The 23,477-nt window shown below is 30.1% G+C and overlaps 2 protein-coding genes across 2 annotated transcripts; one reads left to right on the plus strand and one right to left on the minus strand.

The window, feature by feature from the left end:
* The first annotated feature begins 203 nt into the window (after positions 1-203).
* Positions 204-4,483, plus strand: LOC127240068 (uncharacterized). The gene is made up of 10 exons (XM_051258509.1): positions 204-619; positions 922-1,108; positions 1,212-1,345; positions 1,432-1,544; positions 1,673-1,796; positions 2,677-2,826; positions 2,907-3,062; positions 3,288-3,367; positions 3,450-3,499; positions 4,023-4,483. Exons 1-10 carry the CDS (start codon positions 224-226, stop codon positions 4,178-4,180), a joined length of 1,548 nt encoding a protein of 515 aa, XP_051114466.1. The 5' UTR covers positions 204-223; the 3' UTR covers positions 4,181-4,483.
* Positions 4,484-10,096: 5,613 nt separating this feature from the next.
* Positions 10,097-11,981, minus strand: LOC127240551 (1-aminocyclopropane-1-carboxylate synthase 3-like). The gene is made up of 4 exons (XM_051259275.1): positions 11,755-11,981; positions 11,531-11,665; positions 11,287-11,447; positions 10,097-11,187 (listed from the first exon to the last, which is right to left on the minus strand). Exons 1-4 carry the CDS (start codon positions 11,896-11,898, stop codon positions 10,224-10,226), a joined length of 1,404 nt encoding a protein of 467 aa, XP_051115232.1. The 5' UTR covers positions 11,899-11,981; the 3' UTR covers positions 10,097-10,223.
* Between the last annotated feature and the right edge of the window lie 11,496 nt (positions 11,982-23,477).

Below are 23,477 nucleotides of genomic sequence, written 5' to 3' on the forward strand. Positions count from 1 at the left end.
ACTCAACTCTCCTAAAAAGTGTGACTGGGTTGGCAGTCAGATGAACTCAATCCATTTTGACAGCGGTAAGATAGCTTAGATAATGCATAAATTAATTATTTTTTTTTAATTAATCAATTAATAATATGTAAAGATACTTTATGAAATAATAATAATAATAAGAAAAAGTATAAAGACATACACAAAGCGTTTTCAGTCTCTGAGCAGAGCTCAGTACTCAACAATGGCAGACTTTCCCAAGCCGCCGTTACTTCCTCTGATTTCCTTATTCCTTGTCGCCTTCTTCCATCCAGTACTCTCATCTCGGTTCATCCGCTCTCCGGGAGGAGCCGCCTCCCGCTTTCTCGGCAAGTTCGCCGCCGGCGGGGGTTCGGGAGCTACGCCTTACTCGTACGAGACTCGGTACTTCGAGCAGAATCTCGATCACTTCGGATTTTCGGAACTGCCTTCCTTCCGTCAACGCTACCTCATTAACACTGAGCATTGGGCGGGTCCCGAGCAGCTCGGTCCGATCTTTTTTTACTGCGGGAATGAAGGCGACATCGAATGGTTCGCTTCCAATACCGGCTTCCTGTGGGAGATCGCTCCTCGTTTTCGTGCCATGGTCGTCTTTCCCGAGGTAATCCTGTTTCTGTTATGTATCTTTATTTTGCAAATTCGGATTGTGTATGAATGAAATTTCGTACGGTTTCGTTGAATTGAAAATTTGTGCATCGCATATGTGTTTGTGGTAACATTACGCTTTCACTCCCATTGGAAGAGATTATTTCCATTTTAGTTTCTTATTGATTGCAAACAATACACTCAAGAAGCAGACATTGTAATGGCTGCTTGAGAGGTTATAAATAATTTCTTGTTACTGAGGAATTAGGGTAAAATTGGCAATGCTTTTGGTAAGATCAGAATGCTCTGTATTGACAGCATAGGTACTATGGAGAGTCGATGCCGTATGGCAGTAAGGAGGTGGCCTATAAGAATGTAACCACGCTAGCTCATTTAACAGCTGAGCAAGCCCTTGCTGATTTTGCTGTGTTGATCACTGACTTGAAGAGGAATTTGTCTGCCCAAGCTTGTCCTGTGGTGCTTTTTGGTGGATCATATGGTGGAAGTATGTGCAATTCCTTTTTTGTTTTTCGGCTTTAGACTATAATTTACAGTCATTTGTTTTTTTTCTGTAAGTTTATTGCCTACATGATGAGTCTTTGACATAGTGTTGGCTGCGTGGATGAGGCTGAAGTATCCCCACATTGCCATTGGGGCGCTCGCTTCTTCAGCGCCAGTGCTTCAATTTGAGGATGTTGTGCCTCCGGAGACATTTTACGATATTGTCTCTAATGGCTTCAGAGTATGCCTTTACTTTTGCTTGTTATATTGTTTTTAGATTCGAATAGGCTCTTCTTCTGGAGTACTGTTTGATTCTTTCCTCGGCAGCGTGAGAGTGTTAGCTGCTTTAATTCTATAAAAGAATCATGGGATGCAATAGAAACCGAGGCACATAAAAGTAACGGGCTTTCTTATTTGACTAAAGCTTTTGGTTTTTGCAGGTAAGGATGTATGAACTACATTTTCTAGTTCAAATCTTTTTCTTGAAATAAATTTATTAGTACCTGGTTAGGAGGTTTCTTCGTTGTAGCTATCTTTGTGGAATTTGTGAATGAAGTTGAATTGGCAGGAAACTAAAGAGTGTTGATGATCTTTATGACTGGCTGGAGTCGGCTTATAGTTATTTGGCAATGGCAAACTATCCATACCCATCCGACTTTCTAATGCCCTTGCCTGGAAATCCAATTAAGGAGGTTTGATTGTCTGTTTAGTTTGTTATTTGATATTCCTGCATTATGACACCATTTGGTATGGGCTCAAACAATATGTTTTTGTGCTTCTACCAAATATTTATGCTGACAAGTGCTTTTCAAGTTTTCATTTTTGCTTCTAATTGCTTATAAATGTTGTGTTGTGAAGCTCCAAGCTAAAGCCTAGAGAGTAATGTACGTCCAACCCCTTGGACACTGCTGGGGTTTTGCATTTAACGAAAATTCTAGCGAAAATATTTGGCATGGCTACCCCTAGATGTTGATCAATCCAATCGAATTGAGTCACCAAATTACTTTTATCTTTGTGTGTGTGTGTGTTTTCATCTTCATTTCGTTACAATAAAAATAGTTTCTACCAGAAGTAGTGCTTACAGTAGCTTCTTGGTTTTTATTTTTTAAAATTTTTTATTTTTTTTCTTCTTTAACTAATTTAATCTGTACTAGATTGATTGGTTTCAACTCATACAGCATGTTTTCTTGATTTTTTTTATAATTAAGGTTAGAAATTCGTTTGATCACATAAATTATTATTTATTCTGTTTCAAACATCTACAATTGATATTTTTCTATTAAGGCTTTATTTGCTAATATTTTAACTACTACATGGGACTCTTATTTTGAAATTTTGAGTTTTTCGGAGGTAAGAGTAGAATGTAGAAGCATTTTATGAAGCATTTTAAGTTTCCTCCAACCTTCCAAGTGATAATTTAACAATTTTGAGTGAACGATTTAAAGGGTTTTGAAAGATTTTTGAAATGGTGTTTTGGTTACATTGTTGTTTCCTTAACCATTACATAGCGAGCAATGGTTTCAATAATCAATATGCTGTCTAATTGCTCACCAATGCCTTTCTCTCGGTCAGGTATGTAGGAAGATTGATGACTTTCCCAATGGGACTGATGTCTTGAAGCGCATATTCGCTGGAGTTAGCGTTTATTACAATTACACTGGTAGAGTTGATTGCTTCGATGTGGATGATGACCCTCATGGTATGAGTGGGTGGAATTGGCAGGTGTGACTTTGGTAATGTTTTCTCACTTCATGTGCACATTCTTGTATAATTTAAAAGTAATTGTTTGCTTAAATTTACAGGCCTGCACCGAGATGGTAATGCCTATGTCCAGTAGCAGGAATGGTAGCATGTTTCCAACATACGACTATAACTACTCTTCCATGGTAGAGTGGTGTTTCAAGAGTTATCATGTCAAGCCCAGACCTAACTGGATAACTACTGAATTTGGTGGACATGTATGTGCATATATATATATATATATGTATATGTATATAATTATATGTGCTCTTCTAAGTGATTTTTCTTGTTAGCCAACATACCAGTGAAGGGGTAAAATGACCAATGTCGAACACGAGGATTATATTGTTACTTTTTTAAGTACTATAGGCTAGAGTGTCACACGAGGGACTTCAAAAGTGATTAACCCTTCTTTTTTTCTTTCAATTTTTCCAATAATAAAGGGATTCAAGAAAGTCCTGGGAAACTTTGGAAGCAATATCATTTTCTCGAATGGGCTATTGGACCCCTGGAGCGGTGGCAGGTAAGATTTTTGCTGTTTATCTGTGTATATAATAATAGTCATCGACTACTGATTCTTGACAAAACTGATGATATTGTTGCAGTGTTTTGGAGTCTGTATCCGAAACCATTGTAGCTCTTGTAACAGAAAAAGGTAACTGCACTAGAACCAGATTTCAATCTTTGCTGCACTAATTAAATATCATGATTTCGCTTTTATCGTTATTTCAATAAATATTATGCAATAAAATAAATCTTCTGCTGAAATAGGAATTTGAGAGTTGTCTTATTTCCATGCTTTCTATGCATGTAGAGTTCAATGGTGTATTTGAGTGTAATTATAAGTTTTACACGATGAACTTAGTAGTTTGGGTAGTTAGTAAGTGAGCTACTAACATTAAGGAGAGATTACGAGAGTTCAACACGTACGTCGTGTTGAAAGTTATATATATATATGTGTATGTAAATTCAAACTTTGAGGTCCCAAATCACATGGTAGTATTGATTGATTCTTGATTGCATTTACAGCAATAGTCAATGTGAAAATCCTGCAGCTGTAAGTGTGAACTTGTTGAGTAATTATTCAACTCCAAGAAAAGATTTAGTGAAAGTATGTGTCAGTATGGGGTGTTTTATGTGCAAATTACATTCATATTATTATCTTGGTTGGTTGGTAGGTGCCCATCACTTGGATTTGCGACCGGCAACTGCCGAGGATCCTGACTGGCTGCTGGAGCAGAGGGCCGTCGAAGTCAAGTTGATTCGCGGATGGTTGGATGAATACTTCGAGAAGACAACGAAGAAGAAGAAGATCATAAGAGTTTTTGATATGTAACAAATTTGAATTCAGACAGCCTTGTCTGTTTTGTTCCAAACTATCTTACGGGTGACGATGGTCTAAAGCTCTATCTAAAGCACTGATGCATGTTATAATATTAGAATAGTATTAATTATTGATGTTTTCAGTTATATTAGTAAAGGAAACAACAGAGACAGTATGGAGCATTGACGGATGATGAAGGGTAGTGTGTAATTAATGAGGAGAGAGAGTAATTAATTAGGTTGTACTGTACTGGCTGGACCGCTAGGAAATAACGGTTTATTTATTTAGTCACCAAACATCCAATTTTTACTATTGGAATGGTGTGTTTCGATTCACAAAATATCCTATCATATATTACTTTAATATTAAATTTAAATTAATTTTTTTTTTTAAATCTATCAAAAGTAATTAATAAATTAATAATCAATATAATTATCACGCGTATAATAATAATATTATTAATAAATTAATAATCAATATAATTAAACTGCATTGTAGCTAACGAAATATTTATTTATTTGTTTTATTATTTAATTCTATCAATTCTTAATAAACAAATGACACAGTTTTTAAAATAATACTTATATATAATGATTTTATCTTCAGGTCAGGTCAGCACTGCAGCACCGAAATAGCACACCGGCAATTTGCTTAATAAATATTCGGCCCGGCCCGGAAGCTGCTATCGGGGCTCCTGGTGCCCATACTCCTCCATGCATGCAGGTGTTTCTATGTTTGCTTTCATGGGGAACACTGCTCACGTGACACGCGCACCACCCCCTTCTGCCCATACCTCCTCTCTCTCTCTCTCAGACACACACACACGTACTGACATACATACATGCATGCATGTATATATATATATATACACACATACGGTACTATTTGACAACACATAATATTATTAGAGATAACACACTATATATGTTACTATAATACAAATACAACACATGAATAAAAAACACATGATATAGTCTCAACAACACATTGTGTGCTAACAGCATACAATATTACTACAGAGAAAATACAATATTACTACAAATAACACATTGTATATTCTAATATAATACAAATATATCATATGCTATAGGTATGGTCTCATACATCATACACAACAGTTATTTTAACACATGACATGTACACTTATTATTATTAAAAAACAAGATGTGTTGTATACAGTACTAGTATATGTTTGTTTGTATATATAACGCGTGTTAGATGCGAAAAATCAACACCGCAACCATCTCCTTTATATATTTATATAATTCTTTTTTTTTTTTTAAAGTATATTTTGAATAAAATAATAATAATAATTAAAAACTAGACAAGAAGTGAACAATTGGTCAAAGTTAAGAAAAGCATGTCTCCATGCAAACCCACATATTATATCTGCCTTTCTTGACTTGAATTAATTATATATAAACTTATAATAATAAAAATAATCCCAAAAAGCTGTAGCATATCAATTTACAAATACATTCCATCAAATAAAAATGTCAAATGAAATCATATATCTTTAATATATATGTTGGTTTCTTGATACATTCTCAAAGATCCTTTTGGATACTTTTGGTTTAAATAAACAACCAAACAAAACTTCTTGTCTATTATTTATTGTATATGTCTTGAAATCAATTTTGACTAATGAAAAAAAATAATCCAAACTTTATTGATTGTGGTGGAAATAAAATGCTTGGGAATATATATATATATATAAATATGTATGTATATATTAAATTAGTTTTTGATACTACAATTTATCTACAAATATTAAATTTAATAATTAAAAAAATCATTAAGTAAATAAATCCACAATATTTTTACTAATTTTTTGTGCAATTTTTGTATTTTACTAATTCATAGTCCTATTTATTTTATGGTAAAATTATTTTTTAGAAATTATATCAAATACATATTTTGAATTTATAGCACCCTATTAAACACTTTTTCTTATTTCTAATTATAAGAATAGTTTTGAAATGGGAATTTCTTTTATTTTTATTTTTTTAACTAAATCCTACATATCTATTGAAGTTGAAAACACCTTTAATTTCATCATGTTCCATTGTGATATGTATGATCTTTCAAATAATAAAATAGGTACACTCTAAATTATTCTACTCATATTATTGCTCAATTTTATGCCTAGAGTTTCATACAAGTTTATATACATAAAAATTAAAGGATAAACTATTTTTTTTAGTACCGTAACTGGACCCCCTTATCATTTTAGTCCCTTAAGTGGAGCATGTCGCAAACTAGTTTCATAAGTGAAAATTTTTCGCTATTTTAATCCTCCGATACCTGGCGGACACGTGGATTTTATTATTATTTTTTCTTTTTTTAAAATTTATTTTTAATTTTATTTGTAGTTTTTAATTTTTTTTATTTGGTCCAATTGAAAAAAAAATTAAAAAAATTGAAAACAATAAAAAAATAATAAAAAAAATCCGCGTGTCCGTCAGGTGTCGGTGACCTGGCGGGACACCGGGCAAGCACGTGGCTTCCGGCAAGCCATGCGGGCGTCTCCGGCGCCGGAGGACTAAAACAACAAAATTTTTTCACTTATGGGACTAGTTTGCGACAGGCTCCACTTACAAGACTAAAATGACAAGGGATTCCAGTTACGAGACTAAAAAAAATAGTTTACCCAAAATTAAAAGTTTAAAAACCCTATTTATAAATTAATTTACAAATTTTTTTGAGCACAAATTTGGACAACAAAGTGATTATAAAAAACCTCCAAATTAGTCTAATAATTGCTTATGGGCTTAGTATATATTAAAATTTTTGGTTCATATTATGTGTTCAATATAAGTTTTTGGTACCATATTATTTTATTTTATTTTGATTTTTAATATTTCATTTTTTCGATATATATTTGTAAAATGCTGAAGTAAACAAATCCAAATCTCCAACAATAATGATTTCTTTTTCAATAGTAATTTTGATAGCAATTAGTGATAAAAATGAATGAATCTAGTTTATATTAATAGTAATTACATATATTATATATTACATATGTTTTGTATCTCTTGTTAGTAATTACTTACACAAATTTGTGCAATTTATTTGGCCAGTACATATATATTTTTAGTATATCTTTGTGATACAATAAAATCAATTTATTTTTTATTTTTTATTTAATTAATTAATGGCATTAGAAGACAGAAGTTGTGCCCAACTTTTATTTTGTCAATTACCCAATATATAGTTTTAATTTAGGCTATCTAAATTAGTAATTTGATACGTCATTTTCTTTATCACTTGCATACTATATTAATTAATTTCAATTAAATTTATCTTTTTAAATAAATAAAGGGTAAAAAAAAAAAAAAAAAGCACTATTAGTCTATGGTGTATATATATGTATCAAATTTAGATGATTTATTTTTTAATTATCAATTATGTTAAAATTTTAACGTAAATATAATTTTGATTCTTTAATTATAAAAAATTTAATCGATAATTTATCAAGAGTGCAAAAGTAAAAGTCGTGACTCGTGATTAACGTAATACTTTAACAATGATCTTATTTTATTAACATTTTATCGAAATTAGTAAATAAGAATTAAAATTGAACTAATTTGATGAACTAGGAGTTGAATCAATTTTAAAATAGAAATACTGAATAAACCAAAAATATATTTTACTCAAAATAAATATAGGGGCAATATGAAATTTCTAATTTTGTTGGGGCAAGGTCCAATATAATTAATTAATGATCCCAATATGCAACTAATTGGCTAAAAATAATCATTAATCGTAATTATTAAAATTTTGCCATCCAAGTGAAAATTCCCCACGACAAGATCCCAACATCAGCTCCCACAGCCCGCCACGTGGCATCAGATTAGCCAATGGTTAGTACGCTTAATATTCTGCTAATATGAATCCAAATATTTGTGTCCTAACAAAATTATTTCTTGGCCACACAAAAAGAGGAAATTACTTATAGGCAACTTACCCTTCTCTGGACTTGCACTTATCAAGAGGTCCCGGGACCTGAAATCCCGATCAAACCACGCCGTCGATTTACAGAGATCGACGGCGCAGAGCAGAATACGCGGGTTTCCAAAAATGGATATAATTGAAAATATGGGTGTATATAAATGGCAAAAATGGAAAAAGGGTAAAGTCGTGCTTTGACTTAGAAGAAGGCGCTGAGAAGTGCTTATACGCTTTAAACAACGTAACGTTTTGTCCAGCGTAGGACAATTTTCGTGATAAAAAGTCGGTGTGACAAAATTAATTTTGTTTATTTAATGTCTCGTCGGCAGCTAAATATAAATAGAATATCATATATATATATATATATATATGTGTGTGTGATTTGGTCCTTTTGTCCTGAATAATAAAAATTTAATTATAGTATCTAACTAATTATTTAAAAAAAATAATCAGCTTAAAAAGTTTATATTTTTTATTATATATATATATTTTAGTTTGTTCGATTATACCGTATATTATAAACATTCAATTTTACATACATTTACATCAATATTGTTATACTCTCTCTGTTTTACTTAATTTGTCAACTCTTTCTATTTTCATTCTTCCATCTTTCATAATTTATAATTTTTTATTTTAATTAAATTATTTAGTCATCTTAATCTTATTTTTATTAAATAAGTAATTATTTTTACTAATACATCTGTTAATTCCTTATTAACTACACAATAACATATGTGTATAAGCTAAATGAGACAAATTAACTGGAACAAAGAGAATTTCATATTAAAACACAAGCTCTGAAAAGTTTTTATATCCAAAAATATAACCATTGTCATTTAAATACTGTAATCTCTAAATTCTACATCAAAAATAAATTTAAGACTTTTAGTGTAATGATATAATATAGTTTGTTCATCCCAATTTAATCTATCAATTTTATATTTTTGTTTATCTCAATTTTTTTTTTAATTATAGAAAAAAGTATTTATATATAAAAAAAAAGATACCCTAACTTTTATAAAAAAAAAAAATATATTTGTTATTTTCAAGAAAAAAAAAATGTCAAAATTATCTTAAATACTTTATTTAATTAATAAAATATTATTCCTTAATCTACTATAAGAAAAAACATATATATATTTTCCACTAGGGCGACAGAAAAGTATAATATAATAAAAAAAACAAGTAAACACAGCTCAAGCTCTTATTCGTTTTGGATTTATTTTCGTATTCAATTCTAATATTTTTGAAAGTTGATTTTAATTTTATAAAAATATATATTATTTTATTTTATAAAATATTACTTTTAAGTTACTATTGAAACAAAAAAAAAAAAAAAAAAATTCAAAAGAACACACCATTTGTGTAGTGATTGTAATTAATGTTATACATAAAAACAAATATAAATATATTTTTATCAACAATTACAAAGTTTACTTTAAAGAAATTTGAAAATAATAATAATAATAATAAAAGAAAAGTTAAAGTGAATAGAGCCGTATTGTTTCATTCTATTTATATTTATTTTTTCAAAAGTTTTTTTTTAAAAAAATAAAATAAAATAAAGAAAACAAAAAAGTGGGAATCATTTACATAAATTCCATTAAACGACGTAATTAAGGTCCATATATATATATATATAAGAAGTTATAAATTTTGTAATTCGAACTTGTTATTATAACCGTAAGAAACTAACTGATACGTACGAATTCATATATCAAATCACTACTAAAAATAAAATTGTCAAAGTATAACTGTTATGCACGTATTTAATTTTTGCATTAATATACTTTATCCTATATATAAATGGCACTTGTCTTGTAAAAATACTTAGGCAAATAAATAAATAAATATTGGGATTCAAAATCTTATAATAAAAAAGAGTGATTAAAAATAGAAGCTTTACATAGCCAGGAAGCGCGAATCACACTTTCACGTCGTCCAGAGTGCACTCTCTCTATGTAATAAAACAACATATGAGAAATACACTAAAACAAAAAGAAATTAAAAATTTATTCTAATTATATATATATATATATATGTAAATTTTAATAATTAATTAATTAATTAATTAAAATAAATGGGTAAATTAATTATGCTTCTATCGTTCCCGTTCGCGATCGTTGAACGATAACCGAAAAACCCATTTGGTGGTAAGAGATTCGGATCTTCTAGAAGGTTTCTGCCGGAAAAAGCCGTTATGATGGAGGGAGGTACGGACGAACGATTTGAGCCGTTGGATTGCAAGATGGAGGGTTTGCTCGGACAGGTTGGCGAAGCAGACTCTGAACCAGCCCGGTTCAGCGCAATGGCACGACGAACCGGGCGAGATGTTCAATCCGACGTCGTATACGATCTTCTTCCACAGCTCCATCTCCGCCTCGAACGTTTCCGCGCCGAGGAGGTGCCTCATGTCCACCCAGCAGAAGAGCCCGGCGTTGCTGTCCAGGCACGGGATCCCGGCCTTAGCGAGGTCCCGGACCAGCATTGCCTGGCGGTCCCTCAGCCGGGCCCGGTTTTTCGCGAGGTACCGCCGGGCGAACTTCCGGTCGGAGAGCATGGGGGAGAGGAGATACTGTGTCTGCGACGAGACAAGTCCGAAGCTCGACATTTTTGTGGCGGCGGCCACCACCGCGCCGTCGTTGGAGTATATAGCGCCGACGCGGAAGCCGGGGAGGCCTAAGTCCTTTGACAGGCTGTAGACGACGTGGACCCGGTTCAGGAGGGCGGCGCTGGTGCGGTGGTCCCGGTCCTTGAGGACCTCCATGACGCTGATGAATTCTTGGGAGTCGAAAACCGTGCCGGAGTAGATCTCGTCGCTGATTAGATGGACGCACTTGGCGTCGGCGAAGCCGACGAGGAGGTCCAGCTCGGCGCGGCTCAGGGTTGTGCCCAGCGGGTTCGATGGGTTCGTCACTAACACTCCTTTCACCCGGAGGTTGCGGTCCCTAGCCGCTTGGTAAGCCTCTTCCAGAGCCGGCTCCGTGAGCCTGAAGCCGTTTGCGCTGGTGCACTGGATCGGTACTATTTCGGCGCCGGTTCGCCACTTGAGGTCTCTATCGAATCTGCATTCGTTGCCGCCGTGAATAATTAAATTAATTTTCCAAAATCATTAATTAATAATAATAATAATAATAATAATAATACTATTTGTAGATACGTACCCAGGGTAGTATGGGGTGGGGAGGAGGAAAGCGTCGCCGGGGTCAGCGAGGCAAAAAATGAGGGTTTCGTTGGCGGAGGTGGCGCCGGCGGTGAGGACGAGGTTGTCGGGTTCGAAGCTGACTTTGTTACCTCGGATTTCCGACATGAAGTCAACCATTGCCTGAACATGTTTTAAAAACAACATTATTAGTAAGTAAATATTTTTATTTAATTTGCATTTATGTATGTATGTATGTGGGTTACATTTTTGAAAGCAGGGAGACCATGGTAGTCCTGGAAGAGGGCAAGCTCTCTGAAAATGGATTCTCCATCGTCTGTCTTAAATCCAGCCGCCTCAGGATTTTCTCTGAGCCACGCTTCCAGCAGATCGAACGACAGCTGAACATGTATACAATAGTTAAGACCGACTGTACTTACACACAGACCCGTACGTGTGTGTGTGGATAGAGACAGACAGACAGACAGACCTGATTCTCTGCAAGACCCATCTGAATTATACCACTGGGATTGGAGACCTCATCGTACGGATTCTTCTCGTACTCCTCCCACCCGAGGAAGTATGACGAATCCTGCCCGTGCGAGTTGCAGGCTGCTTTCTTCGACAGCATCATCTTCTTAATGCTTTCCAAGAAAATAAAATTAAATGTAGAGAGAGAAAGAGGATAATTGAGAGTTGAATTAGTAGCAGTAGAAGTGAAAGTGGAAGTGGGAGCTGTAGTGGAGAGTAAGGGCAGAGGGATTGGATTTATATAGCAGAGTCAGCGAGTGATACAGAGAGAGAGAGAGAGTGAGTCAGCAAAGCAAAGCAAACAGACGCACATGTGCCGCCTCTCTCTCTTTCAATTTCTGTTTCAATTAATTAATTATATTGGGCAAACCCGCTTTTACAATCACGCTTTTACACTCCGCACGCGCTTTTAACCCCACCACCACCACCACCTAACACAATACCCTCCTCATTTAATTACGCCGCGTTGGCAACTGAGATTACATTTATTTATTAATTTATTAATTACTGATTCCATTTTTCTGTTTGTACATTTACAAAAATAAATATACACAATTATCCTCTAATACACACGAACGATATATTTATAATAATAATAATAATAATAATAATAATAATTTGGGAATGAAGCGGTACCGACTACCGACATAGGAAATCGCGGGGTAGAGACATAAGGGGAAAAGTGGAACAAAGCCCATGAAATACTGGACTTTGGTCCATTTCTCCGCCGGCCTCATGGGCCCATCTTGTCGACTACTATATATATATATATATATATTTTTTTTTTATTTTACTTTTTCGGTCCTAAAAAAAACAATAATAAACTCATTTATTATGTTGCACGGATTTTAATTGTGTGTATATATATATATATATATATTTTATCTTTTTATAATAAAAAACGAAAAACCAGTAGATTTTTATTATAAAATGAAATTTTTTTTTTTTATTTATCTTTTTTTATGACAAAAAGAATGGACTCATTTTTCAATTAGAAAGGGGAGGCAATTAGAGTGCTGATTTCATCGAATAAACACGCTAATCTTAAGGTGATTAATATTCAACCATAAGGCAAACAACATAACTAGAGTGTCCATCCGTGTTTACCAATCGTATTCGTGTCGAATTGAATCATAGATGTAACAAAAAATTGTCAATCCAAATCCAATTCGAACCCGAATTTTGATTTGAAATTCTAAACCTGAACATAGCACTAATTTTTTTTGGTCGAGTTCATGTTTATCTGATTTAATTTCAAGTTATCCAAAATCGAAACAAACCCGAAAATTAAAAAAAAAAAAGTTTACCTAAAAAAATCCATTGTTAATTTAATTTTTTTATATTATTTTATCTTTAATATAATATAAATATTATAAATTAAAATAATAAAAAAATAATAATTTCAGGTCAATCCAAAACTCGAAAAAACCCGACATAAAACAAACCCGAAAATTAAAAAAAAATTACCTAAAAGATCCATTGTTAATTTAATTTTTTATATTATTTTATCTTTAATATAATATAAATATTATAAATGAAAATAATAATAAAAAAATAATTTCAGGTCAACCGGAAACTCGAACAAACCCGACACAAAACAAATCCAAAATTTTTTAAAAAAATTAAATTTACCTAAAAAAATCTATTTTTAATTTAATTTTTTATATTATTTTATTATTGTATAATATAGATATTATAAATTAAAATAATAATAATAAATAATTTCAAGTCAACCCAAAATTCGAAACCCGTCAACCCGAACACGATACAAATTTTTTTCGTTTCGGATCGATCTGATTTTTTTACAAACCTGAACATAAAAAATTTCAAATTGAACGGATTCGATTTTCAGGTCAGATTTAATTTTGACACCCTTAAATATAACAATGTTTTATATAAAAACATGTGATATATTGTTTATATATTGTACTTTATATAGACTTACTGTGCTGAAAATTAATACTACATTCGTCCCAAACACTGCAACATTTCTTTTTTGGCATGTCCTAAAAACACTGTAATATTTTCAAAATAGGAAATAATTAATTATATTTAATTTCTACCTCCGACTTTATTCTCTCACATCATCTAAATAAAAAATAAAGTATATATTTCTCTCTCCATCACATCACCCACTTTCTAAATTATCCTACTTAATACTACCCATCTAAAAATTCATGCCAAAAATAAATATTGCACCTTGTTTAGGACGGAGGGAGTAGCATATTATGTTATATATATATATATATATTATTATTAGATATTTACTGATTAGTGATTTGTTTTAATTAACAAAGAAACTTATAAATTTTATTTTACTTTTAAAATATTTATTCAACTAATTAAATTTATGTTTGACTTTTTTTTTTTTTAAAAAAAAGTATATTCATAAAAATTATATATATTTGGATAAATTTTTTTTTAGTATTGTATCTTACCACTTTTATTATTTTAAGACTTTAGGGGGCTGTTTGGTTCATGGATTTTTTTGGTGGGATTGAGATTTTACAGTAGGATTTATATGTGATGAGATTTATTATATTTAGGATTTGAAATCTCATATTATGTTTGGTTGGTAAAATATGGTAGGATTTATATTTCGTGGATTTGGATTTTTTATATCTAATGACATAATTGTCCTCTTTATTTATTTTGACAAAGTAAACCTCTAATTCATTATTAATATAAATTGAAAATATATCAATAATTTTATAGGACGACAATAGATTCGCGTAAACTCGAGACCCTACCGAGTCCGACCTATTTATTTGAAGTTGAGTCCAATTATTTGAGTATTAGATCTGGATCCGGGTTATGATTAGGGTAAGATAATAATAATATATCAACCATACATATGAAAAAATAATTTCGAATAATATAATTATATTAAAATATTTTTTTTTGAGTTTAACGTATTCATTATTTTATTATAGTATTTCTCTAATAAAATACATAAATTTTAATATACATTGGATCTGGTACATGTGTAATTTTAAATTAAAATTTAAAAATTATAAAAAATGGATTTTTCGGATTCATCAAGTCTTATCGGGTATAGTCTCGGTCGAATCTAGTATAATCGGATCCAATTTGAATCTCAGATTTAACAATATATATTTGGAATGAATATCAGTTTCAACGAAACCCGACTTATGGTCGTCCCTATAATTTTATAATTCTAATAAAATTTATAATAAATAATAATTTAAACAATGAATTTATTAATTTATTTAAAAAATACTGTACAATAAAAAATAATATAAATTTAATTAAATATATAATTCAAATAATAATTAATTTTTAAAATTATTTAATTTTTTATATAAATATAATACTATTATTTTTTTTATAAGATGATATAAATGTAAAAATAAAAATTTCAAGAATGAGATTTAAAAATAGCAAGGTATCTCCATTACAAAAAAATTCCTTATTTGTAGGATTTTAGACCATTTTTTCAAATCCCATCATTTTAAATTCCACTTTTTTTTTTTTTAACCAAACATGAATTTCATGGGATTTTAAAATCCAAATCCTATGGAATCCCATTAAATCCTTGAACCAAACAGCCCCTAGGTGAACCATGTTTGAAAATAGTCTCGTAATTAAAATTTATTTGCTAAAATGATCCTCCGGTGCCGAACTCCCCATGCTGGCCCGCCGTTGCTGACTTGGCTAACATGTCATCGCTACGTAGATGCCACGTCAGCAACACGTGAAATTTTTTTATTATTATTTATTTTACAAATGTCTTGGTAAACTATTTCTTTAAGTTCCTTATATGACCCCATTTATCATTTTTAGGACATTTAAATAGACTTTGTCTGAAAATAGTTCTGCAAATAAATTTTTTCCGCTAAAATGGTCCTCCGCATGGCAATGACATGTCATCCGCGTCAGCAACGGCTGACCAGCATGGTCAGTACAGCACCGAAAGACCATTTTAACAAAAAGTTTTTACTTATTAGACTATTTTTTAAAAAAAATCTACATAAAATCCTAAAATAATAAAATAAGTCAAATACAAGACTAAATAAATAGTTTGCCAAATATATCTTTTTTCAACTTGAACAATACTCATAATTTAAATACATAATAATCATTTTTTTATTATTATTAGTATTATTATATCATTATGTGAATGGTCACAGTGTTGAGGCCTTCTTTGCCCTCCACCTAAGCTGCGCAAGAAAGACCGATTTGAAAAATTCAACAATCAACCTTCATAATATGTATAAATAACACATATTTTTATTACACACAATATATATTGTAAGTAATATGTGTTCTTTGTTCATATTTACATGTGTGCTATATAAAATTATCATGTACTAAAATCAACTATTATATATTGTAAATGACTGTAGCATATATTGTTAGTTCATGTGTTGTATCGTATCACATTAACATATATAATATATTGCTTGTAATAATATTATGTGGTGCCCGACAAGCACATGATATACTTAGGGTGTTGTTTACTTGTGAGTTTTTGGTTTTGAGTTTTGATTTTCAATAGTAAAATTTTGAATTGAAATAGTGGTTTGATGTGATATTTTCAATGTAAAATTAGATTTTTAATGTAATAAAATAAATAAAAATTAGATGTTTGATTTGATATTTTTATTTTTTTGGAGGGAAAATAAAGTTACAATAGTAAAATCAGGCAAACAGAACCTTAATTTTTTCAAAATATCCAATTATAAATTATATTATTCAATAAATACATTTTTTTTTTCTTAATCTCTAATATTCATCCATACATTATATTTTCAAAGTGAGTTGTAATAATCAAAGCAGCTGCGAATTCTCGCGCTATAAAAAAAAAAAATTAAAAAAAAAAATTAGAAAGTTGAGTTGTAATACTACTTTCCAAATAAATAAATAAGAATGTTTTGATGATGGCTCCTAACTACCTTTTCACTTGAAGTCAACCTCGGCATTAGTGTGTGGATGAGCCTAAATGCCTAATAATATTATATCATTGCTAATATATATATATATATATATATTAAATATTTGGGATTTGTTTTAGATAGAAGTTTTTGGAGCTTTTTTAAAATTTGGAAGTTTGAAAAAAAATATTAGTATTTAATTTGATATTTTGTGAGAGAAAAAATATATTTGATGTGATATTTTTTGAAAAAATAAATAGTACAAAATGAGTAAAAGTGTGCTGTGTAAACAGCGCCTATTTGATCTAATATAAAAAAAATATTTGATTGAATATCTTAAATATATTATATAAAAAATTATGCATGTATATTCTTATTTGATTGTTAAAGAAAAAGCAATAAATATTGTGAGGTCAGTTCTAAAGAAACATGATTTTGTGTGTCGGTTGAAAGTCAGTTCTAAAGAAACATGATTTTGAGTGTCGGTTGAAAGCAAATTATTACAAGAAGATGCATGGATTGCAAAAACAACGAGTTTAGCCGTTAGTATCATCAGCCAATTGAATTGATTCGCAGGTTGTAATATTGTAACCTAATGATCACATCCAACAAGTGATAAAATCATCTTCCAAATTAAAGTAGGATTAATTTATTTATTTATGTATAGGATTAGAGGCCCTTTTGATGAATAATAATTGGATTCGTGATTTAAATTAAGGGTAAACTGTTTTTAAGTAAAAAAATTTTGTTGTTGTAGTCCTCCGGCGCCGGAGAGGCTCGCGTGGCTCGCTGGAAGCCACGTGTCCGCCAAGTGTCCTGTCAGGTCAGCGACACCTGGCGGGCACGTGGATTTTATTTTTATTTTTATTATTTTTTTAATTTTTTTTTTTCAATTGGACCAAATAAAAAAAAAATTTAAAAAGGCAAATAAAATTAAAAATAAATTTTTTAAAAAATTTAAAAAAAAAATAAAAAAAATTAAAATCAATGAGTCCGCCAAGTATCGCTGACCTGGTGGACACGTGGCCTCCGGCGAGCCACACGGGCGTCTCCGGCGCCGGAGGACTAAAACAATGAAATTTTTTTATTTATGAGACTAGTTTGTGACATGCTACACTTACGGGATTAAAATGATAAGAGAATCCAGTTACGGGACTAAAAAATAATTTACCTTAAATTAATTATCATATATAATTGGGTTGATATAACATACTTAAATTAATTATCATATATAATTGGGTTGATATAACATACTTTCTCCCTCGCAATTCAAAATATCATTTTTAATATTTTTGTTTATCTTACTTTAAAATATTTATTTCTTATTTTATAAAAAATCAAATGACAAAAATATCAAAAATTCTTACTCTTGTACTAACTAATAAAATATTATTATTTTTAATTTATTACAAAACTACAAAAGACTCATTTAATTTGGGGGGAAGAGAGTAAATATAAGCTATTGAATAAATATAATTGTTATGTTGATTATTATAATATGTTATTAGTATGTACTTAAAAAATATAATTAGGTATTCTGTTTAATTATAGCATATATTGCATCAACTATTATTATATATTGTCGATTTGTATTATGCAACGTGTAAATATACGATTTATTTGTACTTTCATATGCTGCCAAATCATATTATATGTTACAGACGTCACGAAAAATAAAATAAAATAAATAAAAGCATCAAAGAAAATGATAGTAGATGGTAGTAATTAATTAATTAAATGTTGATTTGGAAATGATTATTAAGTATTTAATTAGGGTGGTAGGTGATATATAGTGGGTGCTGACTGGGTAGTGTTTGAAATTTTCTTATATAGTTGAATTAAATAATAATAATAATAATAATAATCCCTCAGTCCCAATACCGTGTCTGCTACACTGTAGACACGGTATTTTAGGAGGGGTGTAATTATTAGATAATTAAAAATGTATTAGTGAAAATAATTATTCTATAATATAAATAATTATAAATTAAAATTAAGATAACTAATTAGTTTAATTAAAATAAAAAAATTTAAAAATTTAAAATACGATTAAAGTGTATAATCATTTTTTAAAGAAGGAAAGTGATATGGTACGTGGGACGGACAAAAACGGCAATGTGGACATGATATTTGGGAGAGAGAGAGTAATAATCAGCATTGTCTGATTTTGAGGGGCCTCTTTGTCCTCAAATAGACAAATACAACCAAAAACCCTTTTTTGCCTCCACAAATTATACTTTCATATATATATATATATATATATTATTAAATTATTAAACATTCATTTAAATGTTTATTTATTTTGATGTGGTGTTACTATTAATAATATAAACGAACAATCAAAGTAGATAATAAGATGGCCAGCGGCGGGTAGCTGCGTAATACTCTCTTCCACCATTTGAAATAAGGGTGTGTTTGTTTGAAAGTTTAGATTTTGGGTTGATATTTGAATAGTAAAAAATTTGAATTGAAATAGTTGTACGATGTGATATTAGAGCCGGAAATGGATCGATTCGTGTCGGGTTGACTACTTTAAACAGGTTAAATTACTCAATTCTAACCTGACCCGTTTATTATCGTGTCAGGTTCGTGTTAACCCGTTTATTATCGCGTCGGGTTCGGGTTGACTCGTGTTGACCCGTATAAACAATTAAGTCTAATTTCTTGATTCAAATTAAATATTTTTTGTTTTCATGTCACGTTATGTTAGTTTTTATTGGTTTGAGCGTAAATTAGCACTACTAGAAAAAAGGTTGATAATTGCGGAAATTTGTCGCAAATTTTAATCTGTGACAATTAAAAGTCACAGAAAGTAATTTCGTGACAAATTTATGTCACAACTTTTTGTTTTGACTATTCAGTAAATAATATTTGCTGAGAAAGCTACAAACAACTTTCCGTAACTAAATAAAATTTTATTGTTTGTAGCTATTCAAAGTAATAACAAAATAATAAAATCATCTTCAATATCTTTATTCAATATCGTTCGTAGCTATTCAATTTTTTGTTAAAAATTCATGATGATATATTAAATAAATATGTATATATTTTTAAAAAATAAATTTATAATCAATAATATTTATATAGTTAAAATATAATAGCAAACAAAAAGTAATAATTTAGAGTAGATAGCTAAGTTGGCATGACAAGTCGTGTAAGTCTTTAATAACTATAAGGTAACTAGTTCGAAACCCTTCGACTTGCCAGATTAAATTAAAAAATAAGTATAAGGTCATTGGTTGAAAAATAGTGTGGTACGAAGTAATTCCGAAAAAAATAATCGTGTATGGTTGCATTGAACACAAATTATAATATAATTTCGTTAATATATAAAGTCACGTGTAATGGTATTATTTGGTAACTTATTGTCACGAAAATTTTGTTGCTATATATAGTCACGGACATGTCATGATATTATTCTATAACTTATTGTTACAGAAATGTCACCACTTAAAAAAAGTCACCAGCAAAATTCAACGGAAATAGTTCCGTATATTTTTCCGACTAAAAAGTCACCAATTTGTACTAAAACCATGACTTTTTTACCGCAGCTATAGCCTAATTTTCTGGTAGTGTAGGTTGAATTATTTAAAATTGAACTTAGTTTAAATAAATTTATGAAAAAATTATTAAATTATGATTATTTTACATATATAATAAATATATTAATCAATATTAATATATTATAATCGGGTTGTCGTGTCGGGTTCGAGTTGAGAGTCTCAACCCTAACCCGACCCGTTTATTATCGTGTCGGGTTCGTGTCAACCCGTATATATAATCGGGTTAGAATCTTTGACCAAAACTCAATTATTTTGTGTCGGGTTGTCATGTCGGGTCAGTTTATGCCAACTCTATGTGATATAAATAAGTATTGACGTGATGTTTTGAATGTAAAATTGATTTTTAGTAGAATAAAAAAAATAAAAATAGGTGTTTAATTTGATATTTTTTAAGGAAAAATTTTGTGTAAATAATAAAAGTTTTCCAAAATCCTCCAAACAAACATTTTTATAATTTCTTAGGGTTATAACTACTTTCTTTTTATATATATATATATATATATATATATTGAGAATCATGTCGGGAAGATCGAGTTGGGCAAACAAACCCTTTGTAATTCCAAACAAAAATAACAAAGTAAATAATAATTTATAATATTATTTTACTTTGTACATGGATATATATATATATATATATTTATTGTATATGTCATTTTCATCTAACTTAGTTTTAAAATAGTGTCACTTCAAATACACCTACATTCCCATCCAATTTGCCAAATGGGAAGACAGTTAATGTTCTTGAATTATTGGAATATGACATTTTCTAACAGCTTCTTGTTGGGACAAAAATTCATGATATTAGCATAATATTTGTTTTTGTTAATGATCGTGTGTTATATAGTGAGTGTGAGATGATCGATGATGATAGGTGTGATAGGTTAGGGCATTTGATGGATGAATTTGTAGACATGAAATTGATAATTTGGAAAAATTAATATATATATATATATATATATATTTATTTATAAATGTATTAAAATGTGAAGTCTGCCCATAACATGGAATGAGAATAGGTTTCTAATGGGCAAACATTTAATTGAGTGATGGAACTCCTACTTGAATGAAATGTAACTTAAATATGAGACAAGAAATGACATGGTGTACTATAAATTATGGGGTTTTTGTAGTAACATGACAAATCTTACATTTGACTTTATTTATGTGTTGCCAAACAAACCCTTCTTAGGAATAGTTGTACAAAAAATGTTGGGTAAAAGACAATTTTTGCATGCAAGTGAATGACCAATTTATTGGAATTGACGATATATATATATATATATATACACATCCGATCATTGTGTTGATTGAGTTTTGTGAAAAAACATCTATTTACTTTTTTATTTTCTTTAATATTTAATAATGATAGCGTTGCATAAAAATACACCGTTTATTTTCACTACAAGAAAAAATCATTTTTGTAACAAAATATTTTTGTCTCTAAATCTACTTTTTCCGTTACTAATGACATTAGAGACAGAATTATGAATGAAATTACGTTAGCTACGTGAACTTTAGGGACGGAATTCCGTTATAAATATATATATATATATATATTTTTTTTGTAGTGTTTGGTTTTGTATTTGAATATCAATTGTTCAATATGATGTTTTATATGATATAATAATATATTTTTCTTGAAGCTCATATATTTGTATAGTTAAAAAAAAAAAAAATAGAACTCTATAGTGGGAGATATTAGTTTTTTCTTATATTCCGAATATTTTTATTTGAAATAGTAATTTAGATGTATTTTTTTTAGGGTGTGTTTGTTTGGGGATTTGGATTTTTAGTTGGGATTTGAATAGTAAAAATTTGAATTTGAATAGTTGTATGATGTGATATAAATAGGTGTTGATGTGATGTTTTGAATGTAAAATTAATTTTTAGTATAATATAAAAAATGAAAATTAGGTGTTTGGTTTGATATTTTTTGGAGGAAAAAATATGATGAATAGTGTATTTTTACAGACAATTACGCTAAATGTATAATTGAATTAAAAATTATGAATTTGGTTTTCTTTTGGAACAAATATGATTGAAATAATCTTGAAAAGTGGAAGCTTACACACACACAAGTCAAATAATTAAAATTAAATTAAAAATGGATTTATGTTTTTTTTTTAATGTAATTTACTTTAAAATAAATTAAAGTAGGTTATTATCACGCAACAAATTGAATTAATTAGACTTTCCATTTATACATATCATAATCATGATTGAGATATCAGTCACCTCTTATATAATTCTCACACTCTCGAACCAAATGTCACCAAATTGTAAGAAAACACGAAGTATCAAACTATGAATATGAAGATTAATTTATTTCCTAATATAATAGATACTCCCTCAATCCCATGTAATACGGGTGTATTACTGTAGACACGAAAATTTAGATAAAGTATAATTAGTAAGTAATTAAGAAATGTATTAGTAAAAATAATTATAGATTAAGATTAAGATAACTAAATAGTTTAATTAAGATTAAAAAAATTAAATTTTAAATTTTAAAATATGATTAAAGTGTATAATTAATTTTCCAAAAAAGGAAAGGATAAATTATGTGAGACGGACGAAAATAAAACAAATTATGTGGGACTAAGAGAGTAATATATTAATTTCAAGTTCCTAGCTAGCTATCACATTCATACGAATTAATTAATTTTCATATATCTATCATTGTATTATTTCCCAAATAATTGTACAAACAAGGGGAGGGGGGTTGTGGGGGGCCACGTGAATTGTTGTGGAAGAAGGGTGATTAGGGCACGTGACACTTCTTACAAAGAGTTAATATGTAGAAGGGACCATTAGTGAAGTTTGGTTTGGTTATAGTGACAACTAACATGATTCTCACATTAAGACCATCCCTTACCCACACTTCCTAGGAGACATCCCTATGGACCATTAGGACACCCCCCCCCCCCACAAATATGTATATGTGTGTGTGTGTGTGTGTGTGGGGGGGGGGGGGGGGGGGGGGGTTTATATATATTGATTGGATTTTATACATATCTAAGAAGTAAATGCAAGTCAATGTCATGGTCATAATTTCGATGGTTTCATTGCTCAAGAATAAGTCCAATGTAGCGTGGATACGAGCAAAAATATTAATTGTTCGACATATATATATATATGTATGTATGTATTATTATAAAGTGAAAATTGTTCACGATGAACATGAGATAATTATTATAGTTTGATTAGAATTTAGATGGATTAAT

This window comes from Andrographis paniculata, unplaced genomic scaffold (genome assembly GCF_009805555.1).
Source record: "Andrographis paniculata isolate CXL003 unplaced genomic scaffold, ASM980555v1 Contig79END, whole genome shotgun sequence".
NCBI classification, from domain to species: domain Eukaryota; kingdom Viridiplantae; phylum Streptophyta; class Magnoliopsida; order Lamiales; family Acanthaceae; genus Andrographis; species Andrographis paniculata.